Below are 17,818 nucleotides of genomic sequence, written 5' to 3'. Positions count from 1 at the left end.
GGATAAATTAAATCTAATCAAGATCAATCACTTAGAAGGATTTTGGTGAATAATTAACACCTTAAACAATTTCGTGCACAGTTACAATTAAGGAAGTCAAGATATTTTTTTGGCGAAATATGTTTCAACTCATGGTATAGTTTAAGTTGTATTAAAAACTAAAATAATCTCTTCATGCGTATGAATTTTTCAAGGTGTAAATTTTGCTTTTATTCCAATACAAGTAAAATAAATAGTTTACATTAAGAAATTTATACCTTATAAAAATTTAACATTATTTTATTTTTTATTATTGTTATAAATTTCATAAGTATAACATAAGGGTAATATTGGAACAAAAGTTTTATCTTTCTTGTATTTCCTCCAAATAGGTTAAAATGTTATAAGAAATGTCAATTCAAGAGAGGTAAGTGAGATTTTAAAAATTTTAGGGGAGTTAAGTGATATTATGATAAATCTCAAGGATAGTTTCTGAAATTATACATATTTTCAATTGTGTTTTAGGAAGTAGAAATGGAGATTCTGTTTCTCTTACGTATTGCGTGGAATCATATGTACTACCGATTTATATACCCTTACAACAAAACAACTTTTAGGACAGCATTAACAAGATTTGATTTGGTCCGTATGCTCTGAACTGATTTGACCTCTTCATTAGTGCAGTTTGGTACTAGGCAACAGACAAGGGGCAGGGCATGACCGTCCTTGAACATTTAATGGTCATGATTTGACCAAAAAATTTTATACGATCCAGATCATAAATTGTGCATCGATTTTTATATCGTGTGTGGAGCTCGTAAAATTTTCGTAAAATTTTATACTAAAATTACACGTTGTGCAAATAAAATTACATCGCGTGCAACAAAAATTACGCACCGTTAAAAATGGTCAAAATCGCTGGAAACAACCGTCCGTGCCCCTTGTCCACTAGACAACTGCAGCAACTACCGTGTTTGTACATCTTTCCGTCTAGTCTACACGTTTAGGTTCGTTTGAATTAGCTGTCTCGGAGATATTTTTTTTTGGATCAGGCTCCGTTTTTGGGTGTTCGAAAAGACAACACGAATGATTTAGAAAGTAGGAGAAATATGAGTGTATCCACTCACTTCTTTAAATGTGGAAATTTATTCGTATCATTTTCTTAAACACATTAAATTTAAAAAAAGTAGGATTTTGACCAAGGCAGTAGACGTGAGACTCGTGCCGTGATCAAATTTGAAGCCTTTATTCAACATTGATAATATATTTAACCCCGATCAGATGAAACCCCAGAGCCCAACTTTTCTTTCTTTCTCTTTTTTATTTTTACTAGTAACAAAACACGTGAATATATTTTCCCAAGATATAAACCTTTAATATACTAAATCCCTGTATAAAACTTTGAGTTTTCCACCTGGTACAGTAAAGTATATAATAAACAAAATTAAGCAATTGGTAATTACTCAAAACATTTATTGTATACAAAACAATTAAAAGTTTATTGTACATTCTACCATTTTAAAAAAACTCTGAAAGTAAAAGATTATCATATTTAAACTAAGTTGTTGGTATAATATTGACTAAGAAACCATATAATAAACAACATTAAGCAATCGCTAGTTGTACATAATATTTATTATATGTAAAGCAATTAAAATTTTATTTTGTATATTACAATTACAAAAACTCTAATAATAGAAAATTATCATATCTAAACTAATGTTACATAATTTACTGAGATTGTAACAGTAAGAAAAGGAAATTTTATGTATGTGTCAAACCAGTGCATACAGCAAAACTTGAGTGAAAAATATACCAAAAATTCTGATTTAGATACAACAAATTTTTATCAATTTCAATAGTTGTAAACCTTTTCTGTTATATTTTTTATAATTATTGATAATTTTTTGGAGTTTTCTTAAACAATATGACATAATATAGTGAATTTAATCATCAATATAACCATTTATTATCTCATTAACTGTTTATAACCTTTTGTCTTCTTACTAATTGTGATTTTCTTCTAAACCAATATGCATGTAAAATATAGTTAACTTTAATAATCACACGTAACAATATAATAATTGGAGACAATTTTAACATTTATAATAATCGGAGATGAGGGAAATGATTGGTGAATATAATTATAAGTGGGAATTTTTTTATTTTAATTACTAACATTTTTTGGATATAATTTATTAAAGCTTTTCATTTTTCTTATATTGAAATGCAATAACTCTAATTAAAAGGCATGCAATAAAACCAATTAAAAGACATTAAGGTAAATTAGGTATAACAAAAACTAATATCAAACCTATAATTTTGCATGTGCCTTTTTTTATTTATTGTGAAATTATACAAATATAAATAATTTAAATATAAAAATTAACAATATTTCTACATGTTCATTCATATTAATTTTAAAAATTAATGCAATTTAAATGTTTAACTATTTACTTACTTTTAAAAACTTTTTATTTATTGTAAATTTATACAAATACCACTAATTTAAATATAAAAATTAACAATAGTTCTACAGGTACATTAATATTAATTCTAAAAAATTAATGTATATTAAATGTTCAATTATTTACTAATTTTTAAAAATTTGTTTACATACTTTTACTATAATATGATAGTATAAATGGAATAATGTACCTCATATCAAAAACTTGGTAGATATTCCTTTTTTTTATAAATATTGTTTTAGATAATTTAAATTTTTATAATGATCATAAACCTAGAACTATATATTCATATTTAATTATGTAGAAAAAAGATCTAGCATTCCATTTTTCTTTGTCAATAAATATTCAGTTTTCAATAATATTGATAAATCTATCCGTGTAACAGTTAATTCTTTTTTTACACTAAGTTAATTCAAAATTAAGAGAAAAGACGATGAAAAATTTAAATACTAATCAATGATATGGTGGTGAAAATAAGTAATTTATGGGATATGTATGATTTCAATAATTGTGATTTAAGAAGGTTTTACTATAATTCTATACAATAACGTGGAAGAAAGCAGATATCATTAAGATAAGATTATGGTGATGAAAGAAAGTAATTTATGGGAATGTAAGATTTCAATAATTGTGATTTAAACGGGTTTTACTATACTTGTATGTAATAATTTGATAGAAAACAGATATCATTAAGATAAGATTGGTTATTTTTTAAAGCTATTTTAAAATTAAAGATGATTTTTAAATATATAATATAATCATTGTAATAATTTAATAGAAAGCAGCTATCATTAAGATAAGATTAGTTAAGATTAATTGTTGTTTAAAGTTATTTTAAAATAAAAGATAATTATAAACACACAATTTTTAAGCATAACCCGTTAATACTCTCCATACACTCTTACACTCCTTATTGTTAAAACTCATCATACTTTTTATATAGTAATGATAATGATTTTTTGGTCCCAGAGATGGCTAAATTAGCCCTAACAACCATCTGTAGATACAAAACGAGCGGTTGTTACCCCAAAAATGTCATTAGAAAGCAGCTTCCTAAAAGGATTAGGTGGTTCATGAAAGGAGATGAAGTCGCCCTCTGCTAAATGAGCAGCACAAAAATGGCCTTGGCGCCAAAGTATCTTGAACTTTGCAATGCCAATCTAGATTAAGCTGTACATGCGATGGATCGATCGATGAGATTGAAGCGCGGGCTTCCCTTTGTCCCCTTCCTTCACGAGGGAAATGCTCGTTGCAGAATCGGATTCCCAAAACCGTGCTTCTGTAACTTTCCTCGAATCTCTAATTACTCCTATGAAATTGCGTTGGCTGGTTTATCCAATATCGGGTCTAACGTTCGATTACATCGTCGAAAGTTTAACCGACGCAATTTGGTGGCCCAAATACGAAATTGTCTCCCAAATGATGATAAAGGACGACGAGGCCCACAAAAGTGGAAGAAGCAGCCCATGTAAGAAATTTACGAGTCCACGTAGTGGGAAAAATTCAGATGGGAGGCTCATTATGCTAAAGCTAAAAGTGGATAACAAAAGTGGTTTGCAAACACAAGGCCACAATAAAATGGAGATGGATAGGGAAAAGAAGGGAGATGGGGGTAGACTGAAACAGAAACAGACAAAAAAGTGCAAATGTCCCCAGTAGAATGCTGCTCTGAGTTATCCACGAGCGACGCACATTCTATTTTCCTTAGATAGCAGAGACACACAGCCATGGCTTCCATCAGACCTCTTTCTGCATTCAAACAGCCCATTCCCACTTTTGCTCCGTCAATTTCCTATAGACAGCAATTGGATTGCATGCCTTCATCTTCTTCATCTTCTTCTATCTATCCTACGGCTTACTTTTACCAAAGCCGGCCTCAGGGACCATCTTCTATATCTGTTGCATTCAATCCGTCAGGAAAGTACGACCTTTCTTTACATGATGATGACGAACAAGGTATTGCTTAGCTGCTTTCTTTCTTGATTTCAACATTCCTTACCTTCAATCTGTTGATTGTTAGCTTTTGCAATTGTGCTAATTTAGTCATACATGCCCCATGCTTTCTTTTCAGCCATTTCTATCTTTGCCCTTGCGCTTCTTCGAGTGTTGACTGACAACTGTGTGAAACTTATACTCCCATAATTTCACCATCTGGAATCATTAAGAACAATTAAGCAGAGTTATTGATAACTACTCAACCAGTGAAAGATAGAGACGAGGAAAAGAAACAGAACAATCTTGCAGTGTTTATTTAAGCACAATTAGAGATAATATTTACTACCTTCATTTACAGCAATTAGAGGCCACTGTAGAGGATGCAACGGAGATTGTTAATATGGGCAATGAAATAGTACACTGCACTGAAATTAAATGTTTCATGGCATCTTTTAGCATAGCCAATTGTGCCTGGAATTTGATTGTATTGATAACTCAAATAGCTCAGAGCTTCAATCAATGTTCATTGACAGAACAAGCAGACTTGCCGCCACCAATTCCACCAACAGAAGGGAGATATGAGGTAGTGATCGACAATGACATCATACGACGACTCGATTTGGTTCCCTTCCAAAGTGCAACGGGGATTACTTCACCTTCCGATGGTAAGAATCATCTAAATACAGTTGCAGAATGAATTAATTCGTCTTGTGGAAAATAACCAGGTAGAAATAGATTACTTTGGTCTGACAATTGTTTTTGTAGCTAAGCCAAAGGAGTTCCTTGAACGTACAATTGGCTTCACCATTAATTACACAAGAGAAGATCAAAACGACCCTCGAGAACTATCAGAATTCCCTGATATTAGGCTCTGGTTTGTCAGACTTGACGCTGCTTATCCATGGCTCCCTGTTCTATTGGACTGGCGAGCAGGTGAGCTTGCCCGTTATGCAGCTATGTTGGTTCCTCACCAGGTACTACCTTCTGTACCCTTTTCTTCATTCATATAATTGAGAATGAGAGGATACATCATACATATACTCGTGTCTAACATCAGAGCCTTCTCGCTTGACAGATGAGTATGAAGAAGGGAGTAGTTTTCAACCCAGAGGCACTAGCATTGTTCGTCATGAAAAAGGTTTTCATTGTGTATTCTTGGTTAAAGGAAAATGACATCCCGATGCCTAGATTGAAGACGAAGGACATGGCCAGAATGCTTGGATTTGGAATCGGGGAGGAGCTATTTGACTTGATTGATGAACAATCAACTCCCCCTTCATAGAGTTAGAAGACAACAGCCCATATTGACCACAAACGACAGGATAGATAGTTAAAACACATTTGCTACCTCTATAAAAAAAAATCCACTTTATGGATCATGAATTCGTCAACATATAAAGTAGTTCAATTGAAGTAACGTCAAGATCATCAACATAATCCCAGTTAAGAGCATCTTCCTTGTAGAAGGGATACAGTTTCCCCAGTGCAACGCATTCAGGGTTTCGTCAGTGAGGGACTCTGTTAGCTTCCGCAAAAGCACATGCTGCAAATTCCTCTTTATCTTTCCCATTGTATTCATCTTCCCATAGCTGCGTTTCTACAACTTTTTTTCTTTTTTAATACTGGTTTTTTATCTTGTCTCTTTATACATAATTGAGAAAAGACTTTTTCCTAAAAAAAAAAAAAAAAAACTCTGGTTACATTCTGTTATTGAAAATCAAATACGCTGGACTACTGGGGTTACAGTATCTGGTACCTGCTTTTGAATACAACATATTCATAATCAAAACTGGACATCTTTCCAGGCAGAAATGAGTAATTACGCCGTTGGTTCTCCCCATCATTCTATACGTTTTATCAGCCAGGAAAGAGGAAGGAATAATGCCGTGTTTCGCGGAGTTGGTCAGGTAAGTGCCTGGCTATCTCCATCATCAGCCTGAAGCTAAATTGTTACATAGCAATACAGGAGCGAAAAATTCTTGATGGCTGATTCAGTGACTCTAACTAATTGTAGCTTTCTCCTTTCTTCGTAATTTACTCTCTGACCATCCAAAGATTGAATGATGCATCTTGTCAGCTGCAATAAGCCGTTTGAAGAAGTGAGTACAAGCTCAGCAATACCACGCGGTGAGATGATCAAGTTTCTAATGCAGCTAGTATGCTAGCATTACAAAGATCAGTATCATATGATCATAATTCAGCATTGGCATGCGATCATTTCAGGATGTTAATCAAATAGATTGAGTTTGAAGGTGAAGACAGAGAGGAACAAGGAATCGGATATCAGCACTGGCATGCCATCAATCTCAAACGCGTCGCACTTGTTGGAAAGGGCTAGAATTTGAAAGCACGCCTAATGGAAGCAGCTGTTTTCCTTCTTTCTGGATCTGAGAGCTCTGCATTCCAGACTTCAAAACGTTTTCTTAATGATTATGTGTAATTTTGGAAGGCACGTATTTTCCCCGTCGTTCTCTTTTCAATTTGGATAGCATCTTTTCCAAAATATAAGTAAACCATAATGTTTGGCGGAGATGATGGAGGTATTCATTTATGACTCGCAGGATGGAAATTTCCTTCCGTCAAAGGGTATGATAAGAAACTTCAATAAATTGAGGAAAAGAAAGAAACAATTAAATTGTTTGAACTCTTTGGGCAACTTCTCAAATCCGACATACTACTATTTGGCATTAAATGCCACATCTATCTGGTAAAAAAAGAAAGCAAATGCCCTTCTGTTATTCTCTGCCTAATTCAGCCATTAATGGTGCATGACAAGTTTCTTCCGACAAGCCTCACTGACCATTCAAATCAAGTTGGATTTGTTGTCAGAATATCAAGCCGCTGCCTTCCACTATTTGGAGAGATGTAGACACCTGCTCCACATCGTCTCGTCAGTTACAAGTCTGCAGCACCTGGCAAGTGGCCTCCGTAGCAAAACGCTAAGCTTTGTATAGAAGAAACAGCAACAAGTCCACCTTAAACTTCAAGATTTTACCTCAGTAGAGGAGAAGAATTTTGTTAGTAGCAGTCCAGTATTAGACGGCTGGGGGTCCATTATTTTCTAACCAGTTCCTAGAAAACACGAAATGTTTCTTGGGTTTTCTTTGAACATGCACGAAATGTTTCTTTGTCGGCTATTCCGGTTAACGACCTTAATTAATGTTTATGATATGGATCCTTCCACCAATTTCATATGGTCCCTAGTCATTTTTAAGTCGACCGATTATATTTCTGTCTTCCCAAGAATTATGTCACGTTTTATGCTGGAAAAAAATGCTGTAACCGTGGATACACCTTGTCAAAGTACTATTTGCATTGGAACGATTGTTCTGGATCCCGTTTCAGCATATGATCGTGGTTTTGAAGTTACTGAGCTAAAATTTCTTGATAAGCAATTTGCATGAGCCAACCCCCCCAAAAAAAAAAAAACCCATGAAAATGGAAATTAAAGAGGATCGTTTTAATGCAAAGAAAAGTAGAAAGGACCTTGAAATGAAGCATTTTTGCGACGACCCGGAAATTAAACCGATCCACAGTTTCAAATTTTAAATATATATATATATTTTTTTTGGACTAGTAAAAGAATTGGCCGCAAGTAGCTCAACTCACCCCACAAGGTCGCCCATTGGGTCTGTTTCTCTGTCACCTAAAGAAGAAGCAGAAAGCATGAGCCATTGGCATCCACGTGGCCAACTTCTGCGCCACGTCACTCTCCCCGTGGGACCTAGATGGAGACGTCCACGTGGATGGTGCTCACCTCAGTCTGGACGGTGATCGGAGTCCCACAAAAGACAAGACCGGCCACGCCTGATAATGTCAATTTTACCCGTATTCACTGTAGTGCATGGACACGACGGGGGACCGGCGACTGTCCTCCGTCGCCGTCGCATTTACTTTCTTGTTTCCTCGACACATGGGCTATGACCCCTTATGTTGGTGACGACGTGGCACGTCCTTTGACCCTCCTCATTCATTTTTCACACCTGCTCTCTAACGGTTTGTTTTATTTTATTTTCTTTCTTTCTTTCTTTGAAGCGCCACCAATAATTATAAGGGGCCGCCCCCATTTCCGTAAAGAAATAGACTTAAGAGGAACGAAAGAAACACAGTAGAATCAACAATAAAGGAGCAAGTTCTTATTGAGTTAAAAGCTCGCACATAGGAAACTTTATGCAGAACTTGGGAGAGCAAATGGGAAAATTTTTGGGTCTAGAGAATTAATTTTAGAAACAAAATAGTGTTTGAATAATTTCATATGCCAAGCTACACATAACGAAAATTAAATTTCACAGATTGCTTAATCTGATAGAACACTACAACGAATTTTTTTTGTTTTTCACAAGTCAATTGTGATGGTTTTCTATTGTCATGCATCTTCCCCCTCTTTTTGGTAGGGGATTTAGTTTTGGACTAGCTAGTTAACACCTTTGAATTCGAGCGGAACTTGGATTCACCTTCTTACGGGAGAGTCCAAAAATTTTGAACAAAGATACGAGGAGAATTTACTGGTCGAACTAAGTCAAGCTAATATATTAATCGAGTGGAATTGACTTCAGGGACAAAATTGCATGTGCTTCCAAAATGCCAATTACCATCAACAGTCGTGAACAAAAACACAGGCTGCTTCTAGTCTTATCCCAGGCTTGAATTTACGGCTTTCCTTAATCCTCCCATCAGGTTGTTGTCAAGTCTAGCTCCTTCACTGTTCGTGCTGTCCAACTGATAGATTTTGATCATTGGACTTGGACGCTATACGTATATATCAGGGGCCACGTGATAAGATTAATCACAGAAATGGAAAGGTAATTGTCTAGTTGAGGAGGTGAAAAGAAGGAACCTTGAATGATGAGAAACTATCATAATAGATTCATAGGGCAGGGGATGGTCAGCGATTGGCCAATCATTCACAATTGTGGGATATGCCTCTTGGATTCACACTGTTACAATTTGCATGGATCCATGAAAAGTAAGATCAAGCTTTTTGACAATGTGGGATGTTTGTGCCTTGTGGCAAATATTTGATAGAGACCAAGTGTAGTCACTTACGAAATGAGCAAAGATTTAGGACGACCACCCAACAGATGAGACATCCAAAGCCTGCTGTACCGGGCAATAATGCAAAAAAAGATACAAAAGATATTGTACTTTTAACTCTTTTCTTTTAGTTTCTAGCAAGTGGCATCTTGTTTGGGATATGGTCACCTAAGTTCTCTCGCTTTTATGAAAATGGTGCCCCCTATATTTTGCGTGGACATTTTGTTCCCCTCCAACCATGACTTGAAATTTCATAATCAACCTTTTCTTTATCAAAAAGTTTAAGATCTCTTTCGAGGAAGAAAAGTAGTATTAAAAAAATGAACACAGAAGGCATATATGTAAATCCCCTAATATACAATGCCACGCTCTTTAAATTATAAGTGGAGCCATAGCCCTTCTCACTGTATATATATACCCCTGCGCTGGCCCTCCTTGTGTTTCGAGACAATTCACCTGCTTTAACGCATAGCTCAGGTTTTTCAGGAGGCCAAGAAGATTCACATTCTGTTTCCTACCATAACTTCAACCTTTAAAGATTTCCCAAAAATCTGCCAATCATTTACAGTCTTCTGCTCCACTTAGCAGCACACTTTTCTGACAAGCTAGCCCAGAATGAGGAAGTTTTCGATAATCTCTCTTCTACTTCTGTCAATCCTAGTTGATCATCAAGCTCAAGGTACATGCGTTTATGCAGTATATGTTCCTTCAGCGCGGCACTTCTTTTATAATAGTGTTTTTCATACTGAATTATTTCTGACCATTTCATAGGTGCACGCTTGATAAAGGATTCTCCCTTAGCAGAACAACACAAAGTCCATGTGAGTATCCAAGTGCAACAACATTTCATGATTTATGATTTCCTAACTATCACAGCTTGTGTTTTCCCCTTAATTTTCTCTAAGATTTGTACAAACTGTAAAAAATTATAATTGATTATTCTTTTAATGCATGCAGGAAGGCAAAAGTGATTTGAGCAGTAGTAGTATTGGAGTTGAAGATCAGGTGAACCCTAGCGTGGAGAGTCATGGCTCAGAATTAGGTACCAAGAACACAAGAGTTTCTTCTAGAGTAACAAAGCATTCCCATCATTGGTTACCAAGCATCCACGAGGATTACTATGGACCAAAGATTCACAACCCTAAGCATCACTAAATCTCTTCCTACTATTAGTAGTAGTAGTAGTAGTAGTATGATTAAATTTTCTCTTTCATCTTCAATTTTTGGACAATTAATTAATTCTATCCTTGTCCTTCAAGTATAGCACTTCGAAAAGAAAAGAAGGGTGTTTAACTTGAGTAGCTGAGGTTCAACGTTTTGGTGGATATTGTTCGTGTAGTGATCTAAGATTTGATACTTTAAAGCGTTGCTTAGATATTGAATCATGGAAATGCTGTTCTGAGAAATTGCAAATCAATTAGCACTACTATACATTGGGTCTCATTTCCCAAATGGTTCTGAAAATGGTTTATTTTCTTCAACTGTTTGCAGGATCAAATAGAAAAGTTATGAAAAAAACTCTCTCTCCTTCTAGCACGACCCCCACCACTACCACCACCACCACCTCGAAGGTTGGTTTCAACTTCTGCTAAATAGTACTCTACTTAATTTACGCCGTAAAAAGGGGGGGGAAAACCCATAGAAACAAACCCCTCTCTTTTACTCACTCTCTTCTTTACATAACTCCATGGTTCATGCACAGAATGACAAGAATGATCACCAAGGAAATTATAAGAAAGCTGAGCCGGTACTGGAGGGCCAATCAAGTAGTGACAGATCAGGTGGAAAAGAAGAAAATTTCTCAGTTAATTCATCACCATTGACTCACCACCCGCCGGAGACAGCCCTCGATCATTATCCGGACATATTAGACATAGCTGGGATGGATTATTCTCCGGCCAAAAGAAAACCGCCAATCCACAACTAGTGCATGAAGAATTCAGTACTAAAGAAAGACACTAGAGAAGTTGGACAGCATTGCGGAAAATGCTGCCATTTTTTAGGATTAGGAAGATTTTGTACATATAACATTTTATTATTTTGCTTAGATAATAATCACTGATTAATTTATTGCTAGGTAATCAGCCGTCGAGGCTAATCAGCATTTTGTAGCTTAGTATAAAATTATCCCAAGAAAGGGGAAGGATCAAAATAACATCTGTCATGGCTCTTTTTTATCTTTTTTTTTTCCTTCTTCCTTATATATAACAGGAAAGTGCACTCAACTTTTATCAGTCAGTTTCGACAAGCTCGTTGTGTTTTCCGGTGGCTGCACGCAACTGTGTCTGTGTATGTGATGTCACGTACCCAAAAGTCTGAAGGAGTTCAAGGGAACTGTCCGTACTACCAAAAAGTATCATTACTTAGTAGTATTTTAATTATGAGATCCTGAGATCACTAATAAACTGGTAACTGAATAACACGAATGTTCCGCAATTATGCAGCAACTTTTTCTTCTTTTCCGTAAGGTTGTTGGTTGCTTATGAATTCATCTTTAGATTAATCACAAATCAACCCTAGCATTCTGATCATCTCTAAGGAAATTTACATAAAATTCATAACCGACAGAACTATACATGGACGCATGGGATGATAAAGTGGTGCCATAATCTTGGGACAAGGTGGGAGCCTTGCCGTAGCTTAACTGCTTAAGATGGGAAGTTCCTTCCATAACTCGGAAAAAAAAAAACCGAAAGTGATGTTGTATTGCCGAAATTTTGGGACCATATATAGACGGATTATACAAGTAGTGGTTAATTTTAAGTGAAAGAGCAGCCTACGAAATGAATGCGAAGAAGTTGTGATTCATTAAATGAAGTAGGTATGTGAGTTGGGGAAGACATGCATACGACCAAGATCTTTAGGGCATCCCAAGCAAAGATATCGAGCAGCAGCTGCAGCAGCCACCATGTTACAGACTTTGATTGCACAACCTGCATGGGATTGGGGTGGAGTGGTCGCGGCTGACATGTGGGCTCGGATTGCCTTACGTTGGGTCAAATTGATATATAGACAGATGTAATGAACCTAGCCAAGATTTTTGATTGGAGAATGTGGTGGTCCGCAACTTAAGGGAATTTGTTTTAGCCCGTCCAGTCCACAATTTTTTCCTGGTATTCTACCGGTCCCGCGTCTTCGTCTTGTAAGAGGCCTCTAATCCTTTATTCTCCGGGAGTTCATCGTGCATGCAAGATTAAGCCCTTGTTTGGCCGCAATTCGATTCAACGCTTAAATGTTCGGACGCGTTTAATTCTAAAAGATAGAACATGTGTATTAATTAAGTGATGCTCAATTTTTTAAGCAAAACTTGCTCTAAAAAAATAAACGATAAAATATTCATTTATCAGTTAATGTGACATATACTCAAATGTATCGAATTTAGTAATTAATAATTCAGTAACTCAACGGATTCAAACATCGAATTTTGAATTTTCAGATTTCAATTTTATCAAACATATTTAAAAAGCCCGGAAGGCTAGTTTGAAGCCGTTAGTGAGGTGATGCGTGATTGAAATCAAGAGTTTAGATACTGGACAAAATTTCAAGGGTAGAATTTGGTATTGTCAAAAGTTAAAATTTAAACTTTAGAAGAATATTTATTAAATTGTCGAATTCGACTAATGTGCATAGCTTACTTGGGTCTTGTACAAGTCTCAAAATGTAGAAATCTGACCTTTACAGTTTAAGCAAACAGCGTTGATTAGTCCATATATGGTCATGGGCTCGTAAATTGGGATGTTTGAATTTTGGCATAAGCGACCTTTGCCGATTTGATCTAGCTAGCTGAAAAGAAGACCCAGAAAAGTTTGGGCCAGTCCTTTCGTCTGAGGAATTAATTATGTACCTGGGACAAACTTTTTGAGTTTTCGTACTCGTATCAGCGCTGAGGTTTAGAGAGAAATCGAACACTTCAATCAATTTCACGGAATTAATTCGATTTGGTCGCTTTGTTTGGTGCAAGACCCAAGTGTGGACTGAACTCTCTTTCACCCACTTCTTTCTTCTCATATTTTTTATTTTTTATTTATTAATTATAAATTTTTTTATGGCAACGATAACATTTTTATGACCTAATCTATCCTAATCTAGAGGAATAGATTAGTTACAAATCCTAATCTATCCTTTTTTTTTATTTAGTAGTTACAAATCCAGGAGGGTTCTTATGCTCATTAAGAAATTCTCTCTTTTTTGTTTTTTTTCTTTCTTGTTTGACCAAACGCCATTGAGCCATCCTGGTTTTTGTGTTTTGTACGTCAGGCCAAGTGTGGACTCTAGTCTTGTTGTTTTATGAAATGGGAAAATGCTGCACGAAGATATAACGATAAGATTGGCGCCATTATTAGGGAATCAGAGGATTTCTTCTAGCACCATCCTTGGCTTGACAGATGATAAGAGTCTATTCTATTGCTAATCGAATAGTCATCTTCCATATGGAATCTTGCCTCTCTATGAAGAACTTGGTAGGGCTCATTTAATAAATATACGAAAATGATTGGACAACATTAGGCTAAGGGCAATGGACCGTCCCATTATATATGGAGGGCCAATTCCTCCCTCCCATAAATCGCATGACAATTCTGTGATCTTATTTCAATTTTGATATTGACGATCAATACGATATTTAACCAAACTTTCAAGTTAATGTCATTCCTGTGAAGAAAACTTTAACTTTGAGAGATAGTGCATGAAAATAAAACGATATCTTGCTCGCTTTAATTTAAAATATAATGGTGTAGCCATCACCAAAACGAAAAGTCTAGCCTAGTTTTTTCGAAAGTTTTCATTGTTCAAGAAGATCAACTCGGTGTCAACGGTCAGGTGCATTACCCCAGGATTTTAGGGTAGGTTACGTATAGGGCTGCAAACGAGCCGAGTCGAGTCGAACTTTGAACTAATCGAGCCGAGCCTCGACTGAATTTTACCAAGCTCGAGCTCGACGAGCAGGCAATTTTCGAGCTCGAGCTCGAAAAAAATAAAAAATAATTATTTTATTTTTAAAAAAATAAATAAAATAATATTTTTTTTGTTAATAAATAATCAAATATTAAGGATATATACGTAATTTTACTATGAAAATAAAAAATAAAAATATAATATACGTAATTTTATTATTAAATAAAAAAATATATATCTATATATACTCCAGCTCGCGAGCTAACGAGCTTAATATTCTGAGCTCGAGTTCGAGCGCGAACGACTCGATTCGTTTGCAGCCCTAGTTACGTAGGTATAGAGATTTGATCTCCTAACCCATAATTAGACAAGCATCTTATGCTTTTACTTGATAACTAACTCACCTAAGACGAGTTAGTTACAGATATGATAAAGTTAATTCTACACCGTTCAAAGAGGCCCTTTTGTTCACAATATTTGTCACACCGATAAAGTTGATGGGCTTTGAATCAAGCCGCACCAGTCACGACTTTATTGGTCGCGGATCTTGATCCACGGTTGCACCTGCAATCAATTTTCATTTTTCTGGGAAAAATGTTAATAGGAGATAGCATTACTAGTACACGTCTTTTGCATTGGTCGATTTTTGGAGCCCAAAAGCCTGACATGAAGATGTTACTCATGTATGCCGTTTCAGATAAAAAAGAAGAAGAAGAAGGTGTTAGTCCAAGGATAATTCGGAGATGACTGAATTATCACCAACTCAAATAGGTGCATACACACTCACTAATGACATTTTCAGAAAGTTGAATTTTAGAATGTAGGCAATGGAATTTGATCTCTTGACCTGCATTCAAGTAAAATTTTAAAATTCTCTTGATCAGGTGTTTAAAGAAGATGTTACTCATGTATTAGATCTTATGGCTACAAATATTGTATGATGTCATGTAAGCAACGTTAACCAAGAGGGGCAATTAGGTGATTGGCTTGACATCGTGATGTAAGTCTTATTTTTTGGCATTTGTTTTCCGGGGTCGAAGGAGACAAGGAGAATGAAGTGGAATTGGAGTCCATGAAACAAAAACAAGCAAACACCTTATGGGTCCTTCGGAGCCATACATTTCTGATTGCGTGTGACATTCGTGCTTGCATTTAGACCTCAGATTTAAAATTTCGTTAGACAACATTATTATTATGCTTTTCTTCCCACCAAATTTTCTATCCGCAAAACTTATGCAAAGAGTGTCTCTTGTTGATTCTACTCCTAGCTCCGAGGGTTATTTTTTTTTTATAAAAAAAAAAAATCTTTTATGTCAAACAAGAAAAGGGTAAGATTTAAAGAGCAAGAAGAGAGAGAGAGAGAGAGATTTAAACTTACAGTCTTTAATTTTTGAGTTCTCAATTTTAGTCATTAATCTCAAAGCCTCCACAGCTCCAAACTTGATCTTATGCTACGAGCTTGAGGGAGTAGGATATAATTTTGAATTCACCGTTAAATTTTTCCGAGTAAAGCGTAGAAAGGTAAAATGAGGCGCCAATTTATTCTTATCCGCTTTCTTGCTGGAGATATGTATGGCAGTTTTTTATTCTTTTGGCAATGGAAGAGGAAGAAGAAAAGAATAAAGCAGAAGAGTTTTTACCACAACGTCCACGACGTGTGTTGCTTTTTCTTCCCTTACTCAATTTTTTGCTTCATCTGAACGGAACAGTTAAAAAAGAAGGAGACCAAAGGCCTTCACCTCTCGGGATTGCCTAGTTAGGTCTTGAATTCGTGTGTTCAAGTTATATCTCTATCGCTTGTGTATTCTTGAGGGACGGGATGTAAAGATGCAAGGAGATTAATCTGGTAATATTGGGATACTCTCTGTATTATTAAAATTAAAAAAAAAAGGATTTCACAGTCTTCACGTCTCTAATATATAGAGATCAACTTACAAGGTTTGAAGTCTAAATATTCTGGCAAATTGTTAAATTTGAATGGCTGTCTAGGATCCTCCTGGGTAGGCCTACAAAAAGACAAGATTAAGAAAAGACACCATCACTTGTGACTTAGGTGGCTGGGTTTGTGCCTTGCGAGCAGCGACTATTGGTCGCCGTTGGATTTCGTAACAAAATGTTGGACCAGTGGACATGATCGGAGATTTTTTTTTTTTGGGCCCCCAGTTCACTAATTGTAGATATTGGCTGCCATGGCGCCCCACTTTCTTTCCTTTTCTTTCCAACAAAGCCCAAAAGGAGAAGCATAAAGTCAGCATCTTACTACGGCACATACGCAATGCATACAAACAAAAGTATCTTCCAGTTCACACTTCACACCTACGCCAAGCAATTTTAAGTAAATTAAAGAGGAAAAAGAGGAACCCTCACTTTCAATTTTCGTGGAAACATGATTGTGAATAAAATATGATACTTAATGTTATCCTTACCATCCAACGTCTATCGCTTTCCCTTTTCCTTTTTTTTTTTTAAGCTTTCCAAAGTTCAAACGGCTTTAAAGACACCCTCCATCGGTTGATTTAGTCCAAAAAGGGCAAACATTATTAATTTTGTGTTTTTTTGAAATCAAGAAAAAAATGGGAAAAAAAGATTTTCTTGAGTGAAAAACAGCAGTACTTTTATTTTCCCAAACTCACATTTTTTATTTTTTATTATAAAAAAACAAAGTAGAATACAGTTAAATCTTCATTCCTGGTAAGCTTCAAAAGAAATTTGGGGAAAAAAAAAAGGCTTGAGCAATGGAACATGAGGCAAGAAAAATTTTAGTGCAAATTGATTAGGAACTGATGAATTCATTTTATAAGCATTAATATAATACTAGCGGTCAACTATGAAGTTCGAAGCAAGTGTGGAAACCACTCGCCTGACACAATTTTTAATCAATTACAAAAAAAAAAAAAAACACGCAACCCTGAGAACTAGAAAGTAGAAAGCTCAACAACAACTAACCCCCTCCAAGTCATCAACCACCACCAGGAAACGGCAGAGATGAGCAAATGGTGGAAAAGAAAATTTCGCCGGGAAAAAATGTACCTTGTAGTTTTGAAATGTAAAAGGTAATGAATTATTGAATTTCATTTTTTGGTTTTTATGCATTTCACCCGACAATTGTTTAAAAAATCAAAAACTAAACTAAACCTATACTTTCTTTTTCTTTTTTTTTTTGGGTAACGACAATAATCTATCTTACTTTTACGGTAACTTGCACTAAATTGTGGGGTGAATCACTGACCAAGACAAGCACACTAATGCACTTCTGAACTTTTTTAAGAACAAGGAAGCACAAAACTTCCTTTTGATGTTTGCTAAACTAGTAGGCTTGAACCGCCGACTTGAGCATTGGATCAAAGTTTACTATGGTTAAAACTGAACCTATACGTCCTAAAGTATGTGACCGTGAAGACCCAAGTTCTTGTGCAGATTTTTCCGTTAATATAAAAAGATAGGCTTTTACTTGCCCTTTTTTTCTTACTAGTTAAATTATTATATGACGAACGAAAACACCAAAATCC

The 17,818-nt window shown here is 35.6% G+C and overlaps 2 protein-coding genes across 2 annotated transcripts; both read left to right on the top strand.

Annotated features, from left to right (window-relative positions):
• The first annotated feature begins 4,016 nt into the window (after positions 1-4,016).
• Positions 4,017-6,002, top strand: LOC113695157 (protein CHLORORESPIRATORY REDUCTION 6, chloroplastic-like). The gene is made up of 4 exons (XM_027214155.2): positions 4,017-4,403; positions 4,916-5,047; positions 5,148-5,356; positions 5,458-6,002. The coding sequence occupies exons 1-4, from the start codon at positions 4,175-4,177 to the stop codon at positions 5,662-5,664; spliced, it is 777 nt and encodes a 258-aa protein (XP_027069956.1). The 5' UTR covers positions 4,017-4,174; the 3' UTR covers positions 5,665-6,002.
• A 3,863-nt stretch (positions 6,003-9,865) lies between these two features.
• Positions 9,866-11,654, top strand: LOC113695435 (uncharacterized). The gene is made up of 5 exons (XM_027214532.2): positions 9,866-10,095; positions 10,188-10,237; positions 10,374-10,458; positions 10,908-10,987; positions 11,119-11,654. The coding sequence occupies exons 1-5, from the start codon at positions 10,032-10,034 to the stop codon at positions 11,341-11,343; spliced, it is 504 nt and encodes a 167-aa protein (XP_027070333.1). The 5' UTR covers positions 9,866-10,031; the 3' UTR covers positions 11,344-11,654.
• The last annotated feature ends 6,164 nt before the right edge of the window (positions 11,655-17,818 follow it).

This window comes from Coffea arabica, chromosome 6e (assembly GCF_036785885.1).
Source record: "Coffea arabica cultivar ET-39 chromosome 6e, Coffea Arabica ET-39 HiFi, whole genome shotgun sequence".
Taxonomy (NCBI): Eukaryota; Viridiplantae; Streptophyta; class Magnoliopsida; order Gentianales; family Rubiaceae; genus Coffea; species Coffea arabica.
The sequence above is the reverse complement of the archived record's forward strand: the minus strand, read 5'-3'. Positions and strand labels throughout refer to the sequence as shown.